This window comes from Desmodus rotundus, chromosome 13 (genome assembly GCF_022682495.2).
Source record: "Desmodus rotundus isolate HL8 chromosome 13, HLdesRot8A.1, whole genome shotgun sequence".
NCBI lineage: Eukaryota > Metazoa > Chordata > Mammalia > Chiroptera > Phyllostomidae > Desmodus > Desmodus rotundus.
In genome coordinates, this window is record NC_071399.1 from 52,233,551 (window position 1) to 52,253,034 (window position 19,484).

General features: G+C 39.0%; 1 protein-coding gene across 1 annotated transcript in view; it reads right to left on the reverse strand.

Annotated features, from left to right (window-relative positions):
- Positions 1-13,388, reverse strand: part of TNFSF11 (TNF superfamily member 11) — a 36,516-nt gene extending 23,128 nt beyond the window's left edge. Inside the window, exons 1-2 of the mRNA XM_024567374.3 lie at positions 12,991-13,388; positions 6,133-6,300 (exon numbers count right to left, since the gene is read on the reverse strand). Of these exons, the coding sequence (XP_024423142.2) occupies positions 6,133-6,300; positions 12,991-13,221 (399 nt within the window). The 5' untranslated portion in view covers positions 13,222-13,388. The remainder of the gene's footprint in view (positions 1-6,132; positions 6,301-12,990) is intronic.
- Positions 13,389-19,484: the final 6,096 nt, after the last annotated feature.

Genomic DNA, 19,484 nt, shown 5'->3' on the forward strand with positions numbered 1-19,484 from the left:
TTAAATATTCCAACATCCAAGTCAAAGAGGTGCCAGAGGAGAAGAAGAAGAGCAAGAAATTGAAAACTTATTTGAAAACATAATGAAGGAGAAGTTTCCCAATCTGCCTAAGGAAATAGACTTCCAGGAAGTCCAGAAAACTCAGAGTCCCAAAGAAGTTGGACCCAAGGAAGCACACACCAAGGCACATCATAATTACATTACCCAAGATTAAAGGGAAGGAGAGAATCTTAAAAGCAACAAGAGAAAAGGAAACAGTTACCTACTAAGGAGTTCCCATAAGACTATCAGCTGATTCCTCAAAAGAAACCTTGCAGGCAAGAAGGGGCTGGAAAGAAGTATCTGAAGTCATGAAAGGCAAGGACCTTCATCCAAGATTACTCTATCCAGCAAAGCTATCATTTAGAATGGAAGGGCAGATAAAGTGCTTCCCAGATAAGGTCAAGTTCAAGGAGTTCATCATCACCAAGCCTTTATTATATGAGATGCTAAAGAGACTTATCTAAGAAAAAGACAATCAAAATTATGAACAGTAAAATGACAACAAACTCACAACTCTCCACAACTGAACCTAAAAAACAAAAACAAACTAAGCAAACAACCAGAACATGAACAGAATCACAGAAATGGAGATCATGTGGAGGGTTATCAGCAGGGAGGAGGAGGAGGGCGAATGAGGGAAAAGGTACAGGGAATAAGAAGCATAAATGGTAGGTACAAAATAAACAGGGGGAGGGTAAGAATAGTATGGGAAATGGAGAAGCCAAAGAACTTATATGTACAACCCATAGACATGAACGAAGGGGGAGGCAATGCTGGTAGGAGGAGGGGGAGAAAGGGGAGAAAAAAAATGGGACAACTGTAATGGCATAATTAATAAAATATACTTAAAAAAAAGAAAACATTAAGGAAGAGAAGATACACTTACAGTGTTTATTTGAAAAACATTCACATACATATGGACCTGTGCAGTTCAAACCTGTGTTGTTCAACACTTAACTGTAGTTAATGAAGAATATGCCAACAAGATAACTTATTGGTTGTTGTTATCATCATTGGTTTTCACATACTGAAGTGAAATTGGAGAATTTTATAAAATTGTACTCATAAAAGGAGACAGAGCTATGTTTTTAGTTCACATGATAGGCCTGCTTCTGTATAGTTTACGGGCTATGAGGAGGTAAAGAGACCCAAGAAAAATGTGACTAAAAGTGAAATCAGGATGAAGATAATTTACAAAGAAATTAACCTTCATTATTGGCTCAGGTTATAATATTAATAATTATCAACTGTAACATTAGAAGGACATCACATAAATGAAAACTGGGTTTATGACATTCAAATGGCTCTTTGAGTTTTCTACTTTTAATGTCTGTTTTTATTTCAAAATATTAGTTTACAGAATTCAGTAAGTCATCAAATACTTATTTGCTCCTTCCCTTCATTCCTGAAACTGAATTAGGTGTGATGGGAGAAGCAGAAGTGAAATGGCTGTGGCTCCTGTCCTGATGGAGTGTGTGGATTCGTTTCATGATTGCTAAATATTTTTGATTGTGCAGCTCTTTCAGGATAAAAATTAATATTCCCAAACCTAGATGTTTATGTATTTAACTACAAATTTTTTAAAAAGCCTGTTCAGGGGTGGGCAAAAGTGGGTATACAGTTCTTGTATTTTATTGTTTATGTATTAATTATTTTTCCATACGAACAACTGTAAACCTACTTTTGCCCACCCCTGTATATTAGGTACATTATAAAATAGTCACAAAAACATAGTTTCTACAAAAAGCTAACACAAGCCCTGGTTGGTATGGCTCAGTGGATTGAGTGCCAATCTGCAAACCAAGGGGTCGCCAGTTTGATTCCCAATCAGGGCACATGCCTGGGATGCAAGCCAGGTCCCCCGCAGGGGGGCATGTGAGAGGCAACCACACATTAATGTTTCTCTCCCTCTCTTTCTCCCTCCCTTCCCCTCTCTAAAAACAGATAAATAAAATATTTTTAAAAGAAAAAGAAAAATTTTTTTTAAATTTAAAAAGCTAATACTAAAAAATACATATACAGGTATGTCCCCATGCTTCTTTCCCATGTCCTAGGGGATCTTGAATATGCTGAACATCTCACTTTGAAGAGTAAAGGGTTTGTGTAACTAGTGAATTGATCTCTCTCTTGCATATTGTTCTTTCAAATATATTTGAAAGTAAGTTTTAGGAAGTTCTTCACAAATGGGTATCCAATGTGAAATCAATAATCTGGCATACTCTAATCAAAGAGAGTCAGAGCCCCAAGTTCTCAGAATGTACTGTTAATGCCTAAACAGATGGCTTTCCACTGAGACCAGCCAGGAGGTCTAAGAACCAGATGCCCCCTCTGCCTGTGTGGGGCAGGCCCATGCTCAGGCCTGAACTACAGCTCTGCTCCTGGGCTGACAGGAGCCACAGAGGCTGCCAAGGCTGGAAACAAGAATTGCTTTATAAATCGGACACCATATTTGTACTAGTGTTTTCTTTATTGCCATAGACTGTTATGATAGACTTTGAAAATTGTGGTTGGTAGGGCTGGATCACTAAGAGGCTTTGGAGTTCTCTGCTAAAGGGGAAAAAAGCCAAGAAAACCCAGCCACAAACAAAAAAGGGGGAAAAACAGCATTACTTGTCTGACCAAAGACGGGCTGGGTAAACACCACTTTTTGCACACATACAATGTGATATTGTGCTTATGTCTAGCATTTGGTACCACTAGAGGGGTTGATCTCTCAATAATGATTGCAGCCACACATGTAATTTTGTTTCACGGGTTCACTCAATATCTATATTAGAACTAAAACTAAGACACAAACCTACTTATAAATGCCTGATACAACCATCCTATTTTCAGCATTGGCAAAAGAAATGAGAAATCTGATTATTTTTGGCAAGATGTGTAGAATGTCACATTAACTAATAATCCTTATCAAAGGATAGCACATCTGGAAAATCACTATTTGGCAAGGGTAAGAGAAGTGTAAATCACCAGGCACAGGACACACTATGGGACAGTAAGTGTGTGCACTTAGCAAACAGTGGTTGAGTCTAATGGTAAGGCATGAATAGTGCTCATCTCCTTCCTAAAGATCCTCTCATCTGGAGGAAGAAATCTTCTATCTCCAAACACACACTGATATGTCGTGAGAGTCACTCTTAAAGAAGGATTACCTGTGTAATTTATTACCTGTGATTAATATGTAAAGTCCTATATCACTACCAAAACAAATGTGAAACTAATAAAATAAAGTTCTACGTATTTTGTGAGTCATACCACCCTATTAATATAATTAAGACTATGTGCCTTTAATAAGGGCAGTTCACTATTCTTGTCTGCCCACAAATCTTTCTCCTGGCTTGCCAGGTACTGAATCTCTTATAATTAACATTACTCATCTGGAATGAGGCACCATGTCTCCAAAAGTCTCCTAAAATAGTAAAAATTCTGCCATTATTGCTCATCAACATCTTTAAGTACAAATTGGTTTATCTACTATCTTGGCAGTCACTTAGAAACCTCAAAGGGAAAGGGACACTGAACTGGGGCTTTCTGATGGGGCAGGTAAGGGCCGAAAAGGCCACTGAAGCCACAGAAGTGTTGCCTGACTGCCCAGGAGCAGCATTTGCCACCGAGCGCTCTCTCCACCTGGGATTTGTTTTCCCATAAAACATGAGATAAGGCTATTGCTCTTTAATAAGTATTAAATTTATGGAATACATTATAAATTTATTGAAAATTGTAAATAAATAGTCCCAGAACCTTTTTGAATAATTCAAACTATGGCCACTTATATAAAATCTTTTCATATTACATTGAGTTATCACACACACACAATACTCTCTCCTCTAAGGTTGGTGTTGTCTTTCATGGATTTTGACTTTGCATGATTACTTCTTGACATTCTCCAATCCATTGTAAAAGTTACTCTAGAGTCTCCTAGTTTTATAGGAAAGCTTTGTACCTTACTTTTTAAGTTTATTTTAAGGGATATTTTAAAGTTATGAATTGACTATCATTTATGTTTTCTAATTATTGCTTGAGATGAGGAGAGCCAGTGAATATTAACTTTTATAAACCATTTTCTTTTGCATGTAGCCTTTCAGTTCCTTTTGATTCTCCCACAAATACAATCACATGACATACAAATTCTGCCTTCTCCACACATACATTTTCATATTGCATTCTTTTGTGTACTTACACTGGCTAGTACACTCTGAGTGGTAAATAACATAGGGATACTGGGCATCTTTGCTGTGTTCCTGCCTTTAAGAGAAATGCCTCTATTTTTCACCATATGGTAACTTTCAGTTTGAGCAATTTCAGATAACATTAAGAATCCAACTAGTTTTATTTCCTACAGCATTTTAAACATCAGAAATAAAAGAAAAATTTTGTCAATCACTTCTTAGTATTTATGACATGATAATGTTTTTCTCCTGTGACCTGTTGAGATGAACCATTCCTGCCTTCTCAGATAAATGCCAATGGTATCGATTCTTCTTAACATTACTTATTTTCAAAATCACCTGGACTGACTTGCATTCTTATTTTTTCAGAAGGAACAAAAAGGACAGTTTTTAAGCCAAGCCAGTGGAATTAAAAGTGTCCCCTCATTGTAAGAATATAGCTGGGTGGATCTAAACAGAAAACTAGGAAATAATCATTTACCTAACCAGAATTACCTTAATCAGGGGTTCAGTTTTGAAATAACAGATTACCTCTAGTACACATAAATAATTGTTTGCAGAGAGATTACTAAATATTGGAGAAATAGAATGAAAAACAGACCAATGAAAATGAAGCATAAAGCAAAACAAAAACAAATAGACTAGCAGAATTGCTATTGCTATACCTCAAAAATTACAATGTAAGAAAGCAAGATTGAGTTTAAACCCACATTTTAAAATATGCATCTACTGCATAAAGCTAAGCACCTATACATTAGTTATAATGAAAATTTAAAACTTACAAGCAATACGTTGTCATAGATATAAGAGCGATCTGCACTTTGACTATATGAATGCACTTTTTCTAACATTTTAAATGTAATCTAAAAGGTTAAGGTGCAACTAGAATCTATGACAATTGTGTTTAATTTCTTAGTCAACATTTTGTTTTCTGTGATGCTTGAAATGATAAAGTCAGTTGAAAATTGGTGTTATCTCAACTTTAGGGGTTATACAAACAGCTTTATCTCCCTGCCTTTAACTCAAATCCTCTTTTTAAAAAATGCTATTACTACCTGCAGATTTGAAAAATAAACTCAGTTCAAATTTAATTTAGATTTAAGGAATTTGAGAACTTCAGGATTTACTGTAAGATGATCAGAGACAGCCCAGGGAGTTGCAAACTAGAGGCTGTACGTGTGGATGTAAGAATCCATGCAGGTGCACAGGCACTGGAGTCCCTGGGCTTTACCCAGTCAGTAAACGAAATAATTCCAAGACTGATGGGCCCTCATGTGACCTTATCCAGAAGAGTAAAACATGCAGTTATTACAGTGTTTCTCAATGGAAGCTGTCAGCATAACAGAAGTCACTGGTTTTCTCTGTCCCCATTTCCTCTCTTCTCACCCAGCTCTCCCAGAAAATGAAAAAATAGACACAGAATATCTCTCCCATCACATCATGTCCTGTTCTGTTTGCTTACCTCCTCACTAAAAATGACAACAATGGACCAGTCACAATTATTCTCAACAGAACCCTGGATCAACAGATATAGAACAGGAGATCCTACCATGACAAAACCAAATATAAAGGAAATAGCTAGCAGAGTCCTTTGAAGTGAGGGAATGGTTCTATGGCAGGGAATTAAAATTAGCAGACTGACCCAATGACTCAAGAAGGAAGAAGAAGGCTGAGGAGTAGGTGAGAGGCAGAAGGGGGAGGAAAGAGAAAAAAAAGAATATTTCTATAAACATGAATGTCTCTGGTTGCCATATTCAACCAACAACTTCAAAATAATTCTGCTAATCCATTAAGTCTCTTTAGCTCCTTTACAAATGCTTAAAATAAAAAAGAACAAAATCAACAGCACTTAGACTATTTTAATTTCATTATTAGTGGAATCAATGAGGGCCCTCGACTTATAACCTCAACGTGGACTCACCTTTCCCACAGCTGCTTGAAAGGCCTGTTTAATTCTCTTACACGAATCAGGTATTAATCTTGTTTCTGGACTCTCCAGACTTGTGTCTTGCAAATCTGTGTTTTCATGAAGTTTTAAAATTCTATTAATGCAGTGGGTGTCATCTTCTGATATTCTATTAGGATCCATCTGAGAAACAAAAATGTAAGGACATTAGAGTGTTTAACATTAATCTGTCTCCTATTTAATAAAATGTGCCTTAAGAACAAAAAAATATTTTTTGCAAGAGTCTTTATGTCCCCAACAATTACTAGTTAATACAATTACCCTCAAATTGGTAAAAACATTGGCTTCTAATTTATTTTTATGAGTAGCTAACTATCATTCTCGACACGCACACACGTGGATTCATGGTGAAATTGTCAAAATTGGCTGACAAGGTAGAAGTCCTCATAGGGGATGGGGCATCAAGGAAATCACATTTGGCCAGTGCAGGTAGAGAAAGCTTTTTGTCTTTAAATCATATGCAGCATGCTGGATGGGATTATGAAGCCCACTTAAACATTCCAAGCACGAAGCCTATATAAATCAACTTAAATTAACATCCTATTTAGCCACCATGTTTGTCTGACCTCTTTCCTAAAATAACGTGGATTTTAATCAGCCAAACAGGGTAACAGAAATTCATTTCCTAGTCCCAAAGAAAACCTGAAGCCAGAGATAATTTGCCTTTTTATTGAACCTCTTATCAGTGTTTCTCAACCTGGAGAGGCACAGCTGCCGCGGGCGCCTGGGCATGTGTGTGAGTGAGATGGTGTCATTTGGGATGAGAAGGGCTGCATGGGGTCAAGCAAACTATATGGATATGTACTGAGGGGACCTTAAAATTCATGTAATGTGAGGTATTGTCGCACCCAAAATATCCCCATCAGGTTACTATCTGGCCATCTGATTGAAACAGGTGCCAGCAAAAGCATTTAGTATCACTCATTTCTTAAACTCTTCTGCCTACTCCATCCAGGGCTCTGACATGCCTCTGTAGCAGCTTCAACAGCTAAGTAAGGGTAGAGATAATTAGCTTTTAATTGTTTTAATCATAATAGTTTAACTTGTCCTTTTATTTCAAAAATTCAAGGCATTTCATGTACATTTACTTATTAGTAGATACAGACTAGACAAATAAAATAAAAAGGAAAAATTATATAAGTTTACAGTAACCAAAGCTCAGCCAATAATACCAAGTTTCTATTCTCAGGTTTAATTATCTTTTTTAAAAGTAATCAGAAAGATGTTCAAATTTATTAAAGAACTATCAGATATAAACTGGAAAGTATCTTATCTGTACCTGAAATTCTCAAGATGGAATGATAGTTTTTCAAAAAATGTGCATCACTAATATAAATTTTATCATTCCAGTATTGCAAAATATAAGGATTATCTATAATCATGGGAAAGATATCATAAAGCAAAAGTATTTGCAATCCATATTTACTTTTATATTTTGTTTAAAATAATTATTATGAATTGGAATATTTGAGTTTTTATATAAGGAAAGCTTTCAATCTCATGCTTTTAAAAAAAAAAGCTCACTTATGCCAGTAAGTTTCCCACAAAAGCAGAGAGGCCTGGGCAACTGATATGAAGGGTCATTGAGTTCAGACCTCAGGAAAGAAGATTCATGCAAGGTCCTTCCTTGGTAGCTCACCACCAGAAAAACGCTGAGCTAAGGAATAATATGGTGTCAATGGGGAAATGCCTGGGGACCCTAAATTGGGTTCAGCTCAAGTCCTGCCAACAAGCTATACATCATTCTAACAGAAACAGTGGTCCCAAGTATTCCCACTATTGAAAGTGTAGCCCAAACACTTGCAGCATTAACAGCCCAGGAGGAGCTTGTTAGGAATGAATGCAGAATCACAGCTTCCTACCCCCACTCACTGCCAGGAAATCTGCATTCTTACTAATCCCAACTGATTCTGATGCACATTAAAGTTTACAAGTAATGCTTTCAAATGTCAAATATACAAATATAGATTTCTGCTATTGAAGTGACTTCAAATTTCCTTGGACACCAATTTTAAAATGTTTTAACAAGTAACATCAATTAGTACCAAAATATGCAGAACTTAATAATGGTTAATGATTTGATGCAAAGAACTACAATGCAAAGATTTTGTCCTCTCTGTCCAGGAAAAAAAAGGCCATTCCCAGAATCTCCCCAATTTAATCAACATCCCTAAGGGAAGGTGTTTCAAATGTGCAGTTGATGCCTTTTGACCTGGCAATTCCACTGCTGGGATTATACCCTAAGAATCCTAAATCACTAATTCAAAAGAACCTATGCACCCCAAAGTTCATAGCAGCACAATTTACAATAGCCAAGTGCTGGAAACAGCCTAAGTGCCCATCGGTAAACGAGCGGATCAAAAAACTATGATACATTCGCACAATAGAATACTACACAGCAGAAAGAAAGAAGGAGCTCCTACCCTTTGCGACAGCATGGATGGAACTAGAGAGCATTAGGCTAGTGAAATAAGCCAGGCAGTGAGGGACAAATACCACATGATCTCACCTATAAGTGGAACCTAATCAACAAAACAAAAAAGGAAGCAAAATATAACCAGAGACATTGAAATAAAGAAGAAACTGACAGTAACCAGAGGGGAGAGGGGAGGGTATAACGGTAAAAAGGGGAAGAGTCATCAAGGAACATGTATAAAGGACACATGGACAAAGCCCAAAACAGGGGTAGGATTGAGGATGGGAGGTGAGGGTGGGTAAGGCCAGGGGGAGTAATGGAGGTAAAATGAAGACAACTGTAAATGAACAACAATAAAAATTTTTTTTTAATTTTTAAATGTGTAGTTGAGAATCACTGTTTCAAAATGTATCTCCTACCCCCACAACCTATCTCCTAACAAAGGAGTCTGGACAGAGAATCCACATGACTAAAAAAAATGATACTTTTTAGTCTATTTTAGTCACTAATTAGATAATTCACATGGTACAAATTAGAAATGGATATCCTTCTAATGTTGCAAAGCATTTGAAAAGCTTTTTCAGTAAATTAAACAAGCCAGCTACTGGGCTAGATGCTGCAAATTAGGTAGTGAACGACACAGACAATCCTTCCCCTCACGGAACTTACACTCAACAGAGAAACACAGAAATTAATCAAAAATCACCGTAAGCTTAGTTACAAATGAATTCATTGTACTTAGAAATGTCTGAAAAGATTAAATAAATCTTGACTATCTGATTTAAAATGGATGTCTTTAATGCATTTATCAGATGATGTAGTTCATGTGAAATAAACTCAGTTGTTTAAAAAAAAAGAATGAAAAACAAAACTTCCCTGAAATTTAATCATTTGTAGGTTTAAATGGGGCAGGATGCTTGACATTTGTGCCACTTCCTTATCTGGTTTACACACAGGCAGCCTGTACACCTACCTCTGCATCAGATTTGCAGTAGTGGCTGCTCTCCTGTTTGGGCAGCAGACAGCCAGAGTTGGTGCGCACAGTGGGGGGTTGGGGGAAGGAGTTGAAAGGGCAACAGAGATTGAGTTTTCTGAAAAGCTTATCTCTAAACTTTGAATATGGTTGTAGGGATGTTTTAAAAGTGCGCATACATTTTACAAGCAACTTTCTGGAAAAAAAGAAGTTTTTGTAAACCTAAGTATGAATACTATGTGGTAAGTATATAGCACAAGCCACATGCTATTTTTTGTTTGGCAAGGTTGGTGGGGGAAAAGCCAGTCTACACTGGATCTAGTACCCTTTTTTCTTAATCTAAGCACTGCGATCTGCAAACAAGGAGGCTGATTTCAACTATTCAAATATAAATTGAGAAGAAAAAAAATTTAAGTCACTAATTCTTATACTATTCTGTGCATTCATCTAAATGCACTTAAAACTAAATTTAGCTGTTTTTTATTGAAGATTTGTATGGCTTCCCTCCTATTGCTTTAAACAAAAACAATAAAACTGGCCCTTTTTACTAGTAAACTGCAATGTTACCTGATACTAGATGATTTCATTCTAATTCAAAGTATTCAGAAACCCCAAGTGCAATAGTTGAGCCACAACTTCAGTGGAAGTCAAAAAACTATCTCTTATTTGGTACCAAGTTCTAATCCAATAGAGTGGAGGAAAGTTAAAATGTTAAATTAGTGCCAGGTCAAACTGAATTTATTGTCTTAGCTAGAACTTTGAAAGAAGGCCTCCAGCACATATAAAACTGGGGTAAAATGTAGAGTGAACTCCCACACACACATCATGAACTTCAACAATTGCCCAGGCATGACCAAACTTGTTTCATCTCTAATAACCACTTCTCTTCCCTCGCCCTCTCCACCATTGTTCTGAAACAAAATTCAGACTTCATAGCATTTCATTGACAACTCCTTCAAAACGTATCCCTAAATCATTAGGCCTCTTCCAGGTATCAACCTTAGATATCATTTTTAATAAAAGGCAACCAGATCTAGTGGTGTATTCTAATGAACACATCGCTCCTGATATTCCTTCTTTGCTGAAGGAGATGGCCTTTTACAAGTGCAGCACAAAACTGGGTTTAGAGTAATGGTGAATACACAGGGTCTGGCAAAAGTAACGCCTGCTTGAGTGTGATTGGTAGGGTAATAATACAGGTGTAAAAATTTATAGTTTTAATTTGAATATCTCACCTGAAATGTCATATGGTGTGCTTGAGTGTGATATTGTTCTGTTACAAAATTACATGCTTATGACTTTGTAATAAAGATTTTTTAATAAAAGGGGCATTATTTGTGCTGGACCCTGTATTTTGCATGTCTTAGAAAAACCCGATCTTCACATCCTTTAGGAAAATTGTCCCCAGAAATATCACAACATTACATTCTCTAAATAAAAATTTTCTAGCTAGGCTGACTAACATGTCTACTTTGGGGACAGGGTTTTGAGAGTTTCACTATTATCTGCGTGACATCAAGACTGCTGAGTTATGACAGGTGACCATGCGAAGGCTATACCCCTCATCCCACCAGACCATTGATATTGAGAATTTCTACCAAAAAGCTGAGCAGCTGTAGTAAGAGCCCAGCAGGTCACTCTTTCCTATGTGGCCACATTGACTTCCATGGTTCCTGCCAGTGTAAGCTGCTCCTGGTCCCTAGAACTCATTTATTCCCTACTGCTCTTTCAATGCTGAACACTCACGTCACTATTACTGCTGTGAAGATGCCCTATACCAAAGGTGTTAGGAAAGGTAACAGGTAGCAAACTACTTCATCTTCTGGCCCTCCCTGAATGCCGCTGTCTTGTTTGACTAACAGTTTTAAGTGTTTTGTTGTAAGCTTTTCCATTAGCTGGCACCATGCCATGCACAAAGTAGGTTTAGATTGTATGTTGAATAAATGATTCTTAACTCGTATTCCATAGAACTTAGTAGTGCCATGTGTAGTGCAGGCCCTTAATACACAAGCTTGAAATGGGGGGAAAACAACATGCTGGCTAGGAAAACGGATAAGCCACTCGTTCTTGACGGCAGCGTGCTCCAATGGAAGAAAAACATTTCATCACTTTCATATGGATTTGTGTTGCAAGTAAACCACTCACAGTTTTTTTAGAAAAAATTTTCTCAATAATTTTTATTACTATGCAAATACAAACTTTCTAAAGTATTGCTCATATTATTTCTACCCTGTTTTAAGTAGATAATGAAACTAGGTCTACAAATCGCAAACTAGTGGATAATGAAAACGTAACAAAAAGCCTATGATATCAAGTAATGCAGTTCAACACTCTGGCATATGTCAAAAACCCTTACAACCCAAGCAATGCCACGTTTTGATGCATCTGGTTGGGTTTAGTAATCACCTTTGAATCTGAAAACCAGTGAAGTCCAAACCCAACTCTCTTTTCCCATAAAAAAAAAAAAAAAATGCACAGTCAGCCCTCCACTTCCTCTGAGAAAAGAGTTCACAGCACCAGACAAGAATATTTGAATGAATCCAACCAACTGCACTGCAATTTCCAAGAAAACACAAGAGTGTAAACCACCAGAAAGCATAATATTACAAATTTACCCCTTCCTTTCTATCTCCCTGCAGTTCCCAAGCTGCCTTCCTCATCTTGTAAAAGGTTGGTTATTGGCTAGATAGCATCCAGGCTGTGTCAGGGGAGAGAACTTCACCATTACATACACCTTGCTTCCTTCCTCTGCGCACCTTAAGTGGGAAGGCCTGAGGGTCCTTCCCTCATTTTTTACCCTGAGCAAGCGGAGCCGCCGTCGCCAGACAAGGCTTTTCTGGTCGCGCTACCATTGGGCCGTCCTGGTGACTTGGGCATCACCACCCAGGGCTCCTGCAGCTGCTGGTAGGACTAGTACCGCAGCCTGTAGCATACCTACAATGCAGCCAGCCCCAGGTACCCAAACCCTCTCGTGGGCGGGAAGGGAAAGAAAGGCTCGATGCTTAAGTGAAGCCGCTCATTTTTTTCCTAAGTGGACACACGTTAATTCTTAGCTCTCAGTGAGAAATGGATGGAGGGAAAGTATGCAATCATTTCCAGAAGTGAGCGGCCAATGCTGTCTCGCCGGGGGAAATTCAAACGCCCGACGCCAGGAGAGTCCAGCCTCCGCGCTGGAAGGCCTGGTGCGTGAGCAGAGACCCGCGGACGGCGCGTCCCACCCGGTGCCAGGCTGTCCCCGAGCGGACGCTCCCTCTTTAGAATCATTTTTGTGTCCTGAATGTGCAACAATTCAGGACACAAAAATGATTTCCTGGAAAATCTGAAAAGCCGAGCCGGAGGCTAGACTCAGTTTCCCACCAGTGCGGGAGACAGAAATAAGGTGGGTGCACCCGACCCGCGCGTTCCTGGGGAGACCAGCACTCACCTGCGCTCGGAAGTAGAGGAACAGGGCAACGCTGCAGACGACCTGGCCCAGCCCCAACCCCAAGAGGGCCACAAACGTGAAGCGGGAGGTGGCTGCAGGCTGCTGCGGCGCGGGCGGGGCGGGCGGCGGCTGGGTGTGCAGGGGGCCCTCGTGAGGGGCCCCGGAGCCACCGCTGCCCATCTCCTCCGAGCCACGCAGGTACTTGGTGTAGTCTCGGCTGGCGCGGCGCATGGCGCTCCGCCCGCTCTCCCCGGCGCTCACCTCCTTCTCGCTTCTTCCGCTGCTGATCTGCCAACTCCAAAGGCAGCCCGCACTGGGCCAGGCGGGCCTCGACGTGGGGCGCTCAGAACCAAGCGCTGCTCCCGGGCGAATCGGGCGAGCGGGCAGGGCGCCCGGCCGCCCCAACTCTTATAAACCGTTTGGAGAGGGCTGGCCTCGGGAGCCAATCAGCCCTGGGTGAGGCTGCTTCTTCCACTCCCACCTCTGGTTCCCTTCTTCCTTTCACCCTCCTTTCTTACTCTCTTCTCTCAAAGGTCTCCTCCCCATTGGGCGCTGAGAGGAGGAGGCTGTGGGTTGTTACGGTGGTTACAGACACAACTTGTCCATCCTCAGATGCCCTTTTGGAAGTTCGAGAGATGGGCCAGGAGATACGCAGATGCCTGTCTTGGTTAAGGATATAGGCAGTTTGCGTTTCTGAACCTCAGTCTCCAGTATGAGATTTAGAAAGTTGGACTTGGTGACCTCTGAGAGCACTTCCTGTCTCTCTCTCCTCCTCATTCCTCTCACCCCTGGGGAAAAAAAAAATCAGAAAGGACCATCCTCAGGTATCCTGAGAAGGCAGTTTCTATCATGGTTCCAAATGTATGTTCTTAATTAGTATTTTGGCAGACTTAGAAAACCAGAAATCCCCCTTTTCAAATCCCTATTTCTGCACCCTCAAAGTGGTTTTGAGCAATGCAGGTTTTGAATGTGGCAGCAAAGAGCCTATAGGCACCAACTCTGACTTCATTAAAAAAAGAAAGAAAGGTACACAGAGAGGGGTAGGACCTTTAGCGTCATATCAATGCATAGAATCATATATTACATTTTTTCAGAGTTCGCCACATGCCACCTCTACAGCTTGGCAGTTATTTCCCTCAGAACCCTAAAGATAAGAGAGGGCTATGTCCCATGTAGGCAGCCCCAGGAGGGCTCATCTAACTGTCAATCAGGAAAGAGGGATGTTACACAAAGCTGCTGGTGCAGTTAAATTGTGGTTTCATTGCTAAAGAAAACTTTCCAGGTCTTTTTAAAAGCCTCTATTCAGAATTGTGCCCCTTGGTGGGAACATGAAAATATGAACATTGCTCACAAATTCTCATACATCTTCAGGAAGTAAAGGAGGTTCTGGCCAATTTAAACACCTATAAAAACTTAGGATGTTTCCAGTTTTCATTAATGCTTTTTAATGGTGTGTCCTCTTTCTGCAGTTCTCTAATGGGCACTTCTATAAGCAAGATTTATCTCTTTCTTATAGACATAACTCTAAGTTATTAAAGCTGTTGACCTCAATTGAGCACTTAGAACTCAGCACACATTGAGAAGGAGCAACCAGGGTGAATAAAAGAGCACCCTTACAAAATAAATGACTTGTTCAAATTCAAAAGTGCTTCTAACATTTATATTCAAATTCTAATATAGAAATAATTCTACTCCTTGCAATCCTGGGTGTCTTTCTACTCTGTTCATTTTGGTAAGTAGGGATTTTTTTCCTCCTCTTCTTGTCCTTCTTTTGGGAAACATTTTTGTAGTTCAGAGTTTTTCTAAACCTTTATAAGAATCAAAGATTTTGTTATAACAACTAACCCACAATGCCTTTACTGCAGCCCCTGACACCTTGTCCCAATGTTTGTCATGGTTTTATTCCTTGACCTCTTGATTCTCAGATTGCAAGAAGTTTCCTCAGATGTCTGAATCATGTGCGGGTATGTGTGAGCCAGTAGCTTCAGGTATGGGACCCCATATTACTTTTCTACAGACTTCTTCGTGTAACACTCCTACTGCTTAGCAGTGATTTTCCTTTATTACCCAAAAGATACCATCCCATTGCATTCCGGTACCCATAAGCTAGATTGGAAACTCCACTTTCAGTCTATTTGTTGCTCCTTCAAATGTAATAAACCTTTCTGCCTGTTTATTTGCATACTCATTTGTCGACATTCTGTACTCCCAAATTAATATATAAACCCCATATTTTCAAGGACTTTATTCGTACTACTCACCACTATATGCCTATTTCCTAGATTGTTGCCTGGTACACAGTAGGTACAGAGTAAATACATGTTGAATAAAATGATTGAGAGGACCCACAGAGCCTCTGCCCACGTCCAGTCAGAGCTGCATCGCTTCTTATCTGATCGCATCCCCTGACAGTTCCCACTACCTCCAGTCTTGTTTACCCCTGAACCCTTTTGTGCACACGGATTAGGGTTTCCTTTTTAAAGCAAAGAGATCTATCATTTCCCTATTTTCAATCTTTCAATGACCTCTAAGTATAAAGTCTAAACTCTTGAGATAAAACCCTTAAATGGACCTTCACAATTGGACTCAAGACTCCTTTTCTACATCAGCTCCAAATACTACCACAGCTGTAGTACACTTCTCTCCCATCTCCCCATACCTGGGTGACTCTCCTACTGTCCTTTCTCTCGGCTCAAATGTCCCTTCTCCAGAAGTCCTCTGTTCCCCAAGCTTGGGTTGGCACCCTTTGTTTTATGCTTTTGTAGCACCCTTAACTTCTCCTATTATGACATGCATGCATTCATTCATTCACTCTGCAGACACATTGGTGGCAACCCACTATAAACCAAGCGTTAAGCTGGATTCTAGAAACAACGTGGCAGTCAAAATAGAGCATGAGGTTTACACTGTAGTGGGGGGAGGGGATAAAAGCATGTTGAACAAATCACCTAACAAAATATTAACTAAAACCATGATAACTGTTTAGAAGGCAAAGTGCAAGAACAATGAAAACATCTTGATAGTAATGTGGTCTAACCTATTCTGGAGAGTCAGAGAAAGCTTGTTTCTTGGGCAAAGATAGTGATTAAAACCATTCCCTAAGGAAAGCTACCCAAAGAGGAAGTGAACAGGGTACTACCTTAAACAGAGGATGATTGTGTTATTGTAATTATTTGTTTACTATATCTTCCCCGTTGGACTTGTATGTGAGTTCATTAATATTTTTATCATTATATCAATTAATTTGTGAGCAAAATCAAAATAATTAAGTCAAGGCCCTACTAAACTAATATATATTAAGAGATACCAAGACCAAGGACACAACTGAAGACTCAAGTTTATATCACTGCTCAGCTACAAACAATACCTAACTAGATTAATACTTCTCAAACTGAATTTTCTGGTACCCTGGCTCATTAAGATGGGATTCTTTTGGATACAAGTGACAATTTAGTAGTTCATATATCTGAAAATGTAGGGTTAGGTCTAGATTCAGGCATGGCTGGTACAGGCCTGAGTCCAAAAGTGCCTTTCCCATGAGCCTGAAGACTGAGTTACCTCAGTCTGAACCTCATGGGCTGACAGGAGGGAAGAAATAATTCCCAAAGGAATATTAAAGTGCAGGTATCAAAAAGATAAGGAGTTGACGCTATGCTGATGGACAGGCAAAAATAATAGCTATCCATTACTAGTAATTCTGCTAAGTCGGCAATGTCTAAACTCTGGCCTCCGCACTCCTTTATGGTCTTAAAAGTTAATGAGGACCCCAAAGAACTTGTGTTTATGTGAGTTGTATTTGTAAATATTTGGCATATTAGAAATCTAAGCTAAGGGGTTTTTAACCTATTGGCATGTTAATGTAGTAGAGTTTTTTTTTTAAAGTAGAGAGAAAAGTAACACTCTTACATTTTTGAAAATCTCTTTAGTATCTGGCTTAATAGATTCTCATATCCACCTCTGTATTTCATTTGTTATAATATTGTATATCACGCAGCCTCTGTAGTACTCCACTGTACACTCTTGAAAGAATGAGAATGGAAAAGGGAAGCAATTCCTCAGTGTTATGAAATGCTTTGACTTCACAGAACCCCTGTGAGGATCTCAGAGACTCTTGGGCATCCCAAGGCCACACTGTGAAAACAGCTGCTCCAGGTGTTAGTTGACACTCACTTAATAAATGGCTGATCCCATGGTCAGGTCAGCATGGGAAATACTGTTAAGCAGCATTAGTTGTTTTATGTTTAATGCAGATCTTATCAGTGGCATTAATGTACAAATATGTATTACAAACCTACTAAAAAGAGATTTGGCATTCACTGTTTTCTGAAATTATTTATCTCTTGGGGGGGTCTGGGGGGACAGTTAAGCAAGAAGATTTGGTAAAAACTATATGAGAGACACATGTAGGGCACAAGTGGACAGTAAGACACAGATGGCCTAAGTGTCAGCAAAATAGTCAGTAACCAGGGGACATATGGGGAATGAAAGACAGGAAGAGAAGAGACAAGAGACAAGACCATGGAGAATGTTGAAGAATGTGGCAAATTGGATAAATGCATTCGAATCAATTCTAAGCATCATGCTTGGCCCCACAAAGCATTTCTGCAGACCTGTGGTTTTAAATCCTTGCTAGGGCTTTATGGAGCCCCCTTAAACAACCACTAGTCGATCAGATTACTCTCAACCTCCTTAGCATGGCTTATAGAGTCTTCTGATTTCTACTTCCTTTCTTCATTTTCCCCCTCCAGTCTCATACTTTGTGCCCCAGCATCACAACACTACTTACACTCTCCCATTTCTTACCTCTATACCGTTGGCCATCCAGCCTCTTCCACCAGGATGACCCTTCTGTGACTCTTTCACCTGATCACCAGCTTATCTTCACTCAGTTGAGACCCCTAGTCCTTATGTTCACTAGGTTGGGCTCTATGATTCTTCATTACACTATGCTCATGTGTTGATCATAGCTGTGAAACTTCTCTTTACAATCTTTAATTTACTTCTCTGTCTCACCTACTGGATTGTAAGCTCCCTGAGGAAAGTCATTATCTTTGTACTACTGCCTAATACAGTGCTTAATGAATGTTTTTAAAATAAATGAACAAGTAAAAGAATAAACAAATGTATCTGGCATTCCAATAATAAAGGGCTGAGCTGAGCAGAAAGCTAAGTGCTAGAGAGGAAAGTACCCCAAATAATACCACTCTTGAAATGTATTGATAATCTATTTTTCCAACTGGCAATTGTTTATTTTTTTATCAATTTTTTGTTGTTGTTCGCATATAGTTGTCTCCATTTTCCCACCACCACTTTTCCCCACCCCACCCACCCTTACCTCCCACCCTCAATCCTACACCCCTTTGGCTATGTCCATGGGTCCTTTATACATATTCCTTGATGACCCTTTCCTCTCTTTCCCCCATTATCTCCCTCCCCCTATGTAGTCAATTAATATTCAACAAAGGGGGCATAAGTATAAAATGGAGTAAAAATAGCCTGTTCAAAAAATGGTGTTGGGAGATCTGGACAGCTACACGTAAAAAACTGAAACTCAACCACAAACTTACACCATACACCAGAATAAACAAGATGGATAAAAGACTTAAATATAAGTGGTGATACCATAAAAGTCCTAGAGGAGAACATAGGCAGGAAAATCTCACTTATCCCACAATATGTTCCGCAATATTTTCACTGATATGTCCCCTAGATCAGGGGACATAAAGGAAAGAGTAAACAAATGGGACCTCGATAGTCTAATTAAACTAGGAAAGCATACTTCAAATTTAGGGCATAAGATGCCCAGACATTATGGAGTAATAATAATATGTTTTTCTAGTGCTAATATTTTAGAATTTTAATAGCAAGTTTATAAAACTCAAGAAAACTTGAACTTGAGTCATTTTCAGATTTTATATAATTATCTACATAGTAGCAGTTCTCAAAACTTTTAGTCTCAGGACCTTTATACTCTCTTAAAAATCAATGACACCAAAAAGCTTTTTAAATGTGGGTTATATCTATCTACCATATTAGAAATCCAAACAGAACTTCCTTAACTCATTTGAGGTAACATGCAATATAGTTTATGAAAAATAACTATAAAAATTAAAATATTAGTGACAGGAGTTGCATTGTTTATTTTTGTAAATTTCTTTAATAGAAGACAATTGTATTATCATCTGTGTTCTGTACCCATTCTGATGTGATACACTGTTTTTTTCTTGAGTTGTATGATGAAAATAAGCCTCACACAAACACATGGTTAGAGAAGGAAGGAATAGTTTAGTTGCCTTCCAAATAATTGTGGAGTTCTCCTCTTCTGTTACACCCAAACTTAACAAGTGGTCATTTCTTAACCGTTAGTTGCACTGTGGAATCTAAAACCATCAGTGAATTTTTCCTCCTCTGTTATAATAACACCCATTGGTCTATCTTTTTCTTTGAATGGATCTCTTACCCAGAGATAATTTTGCATCAAACATTGGTCATTT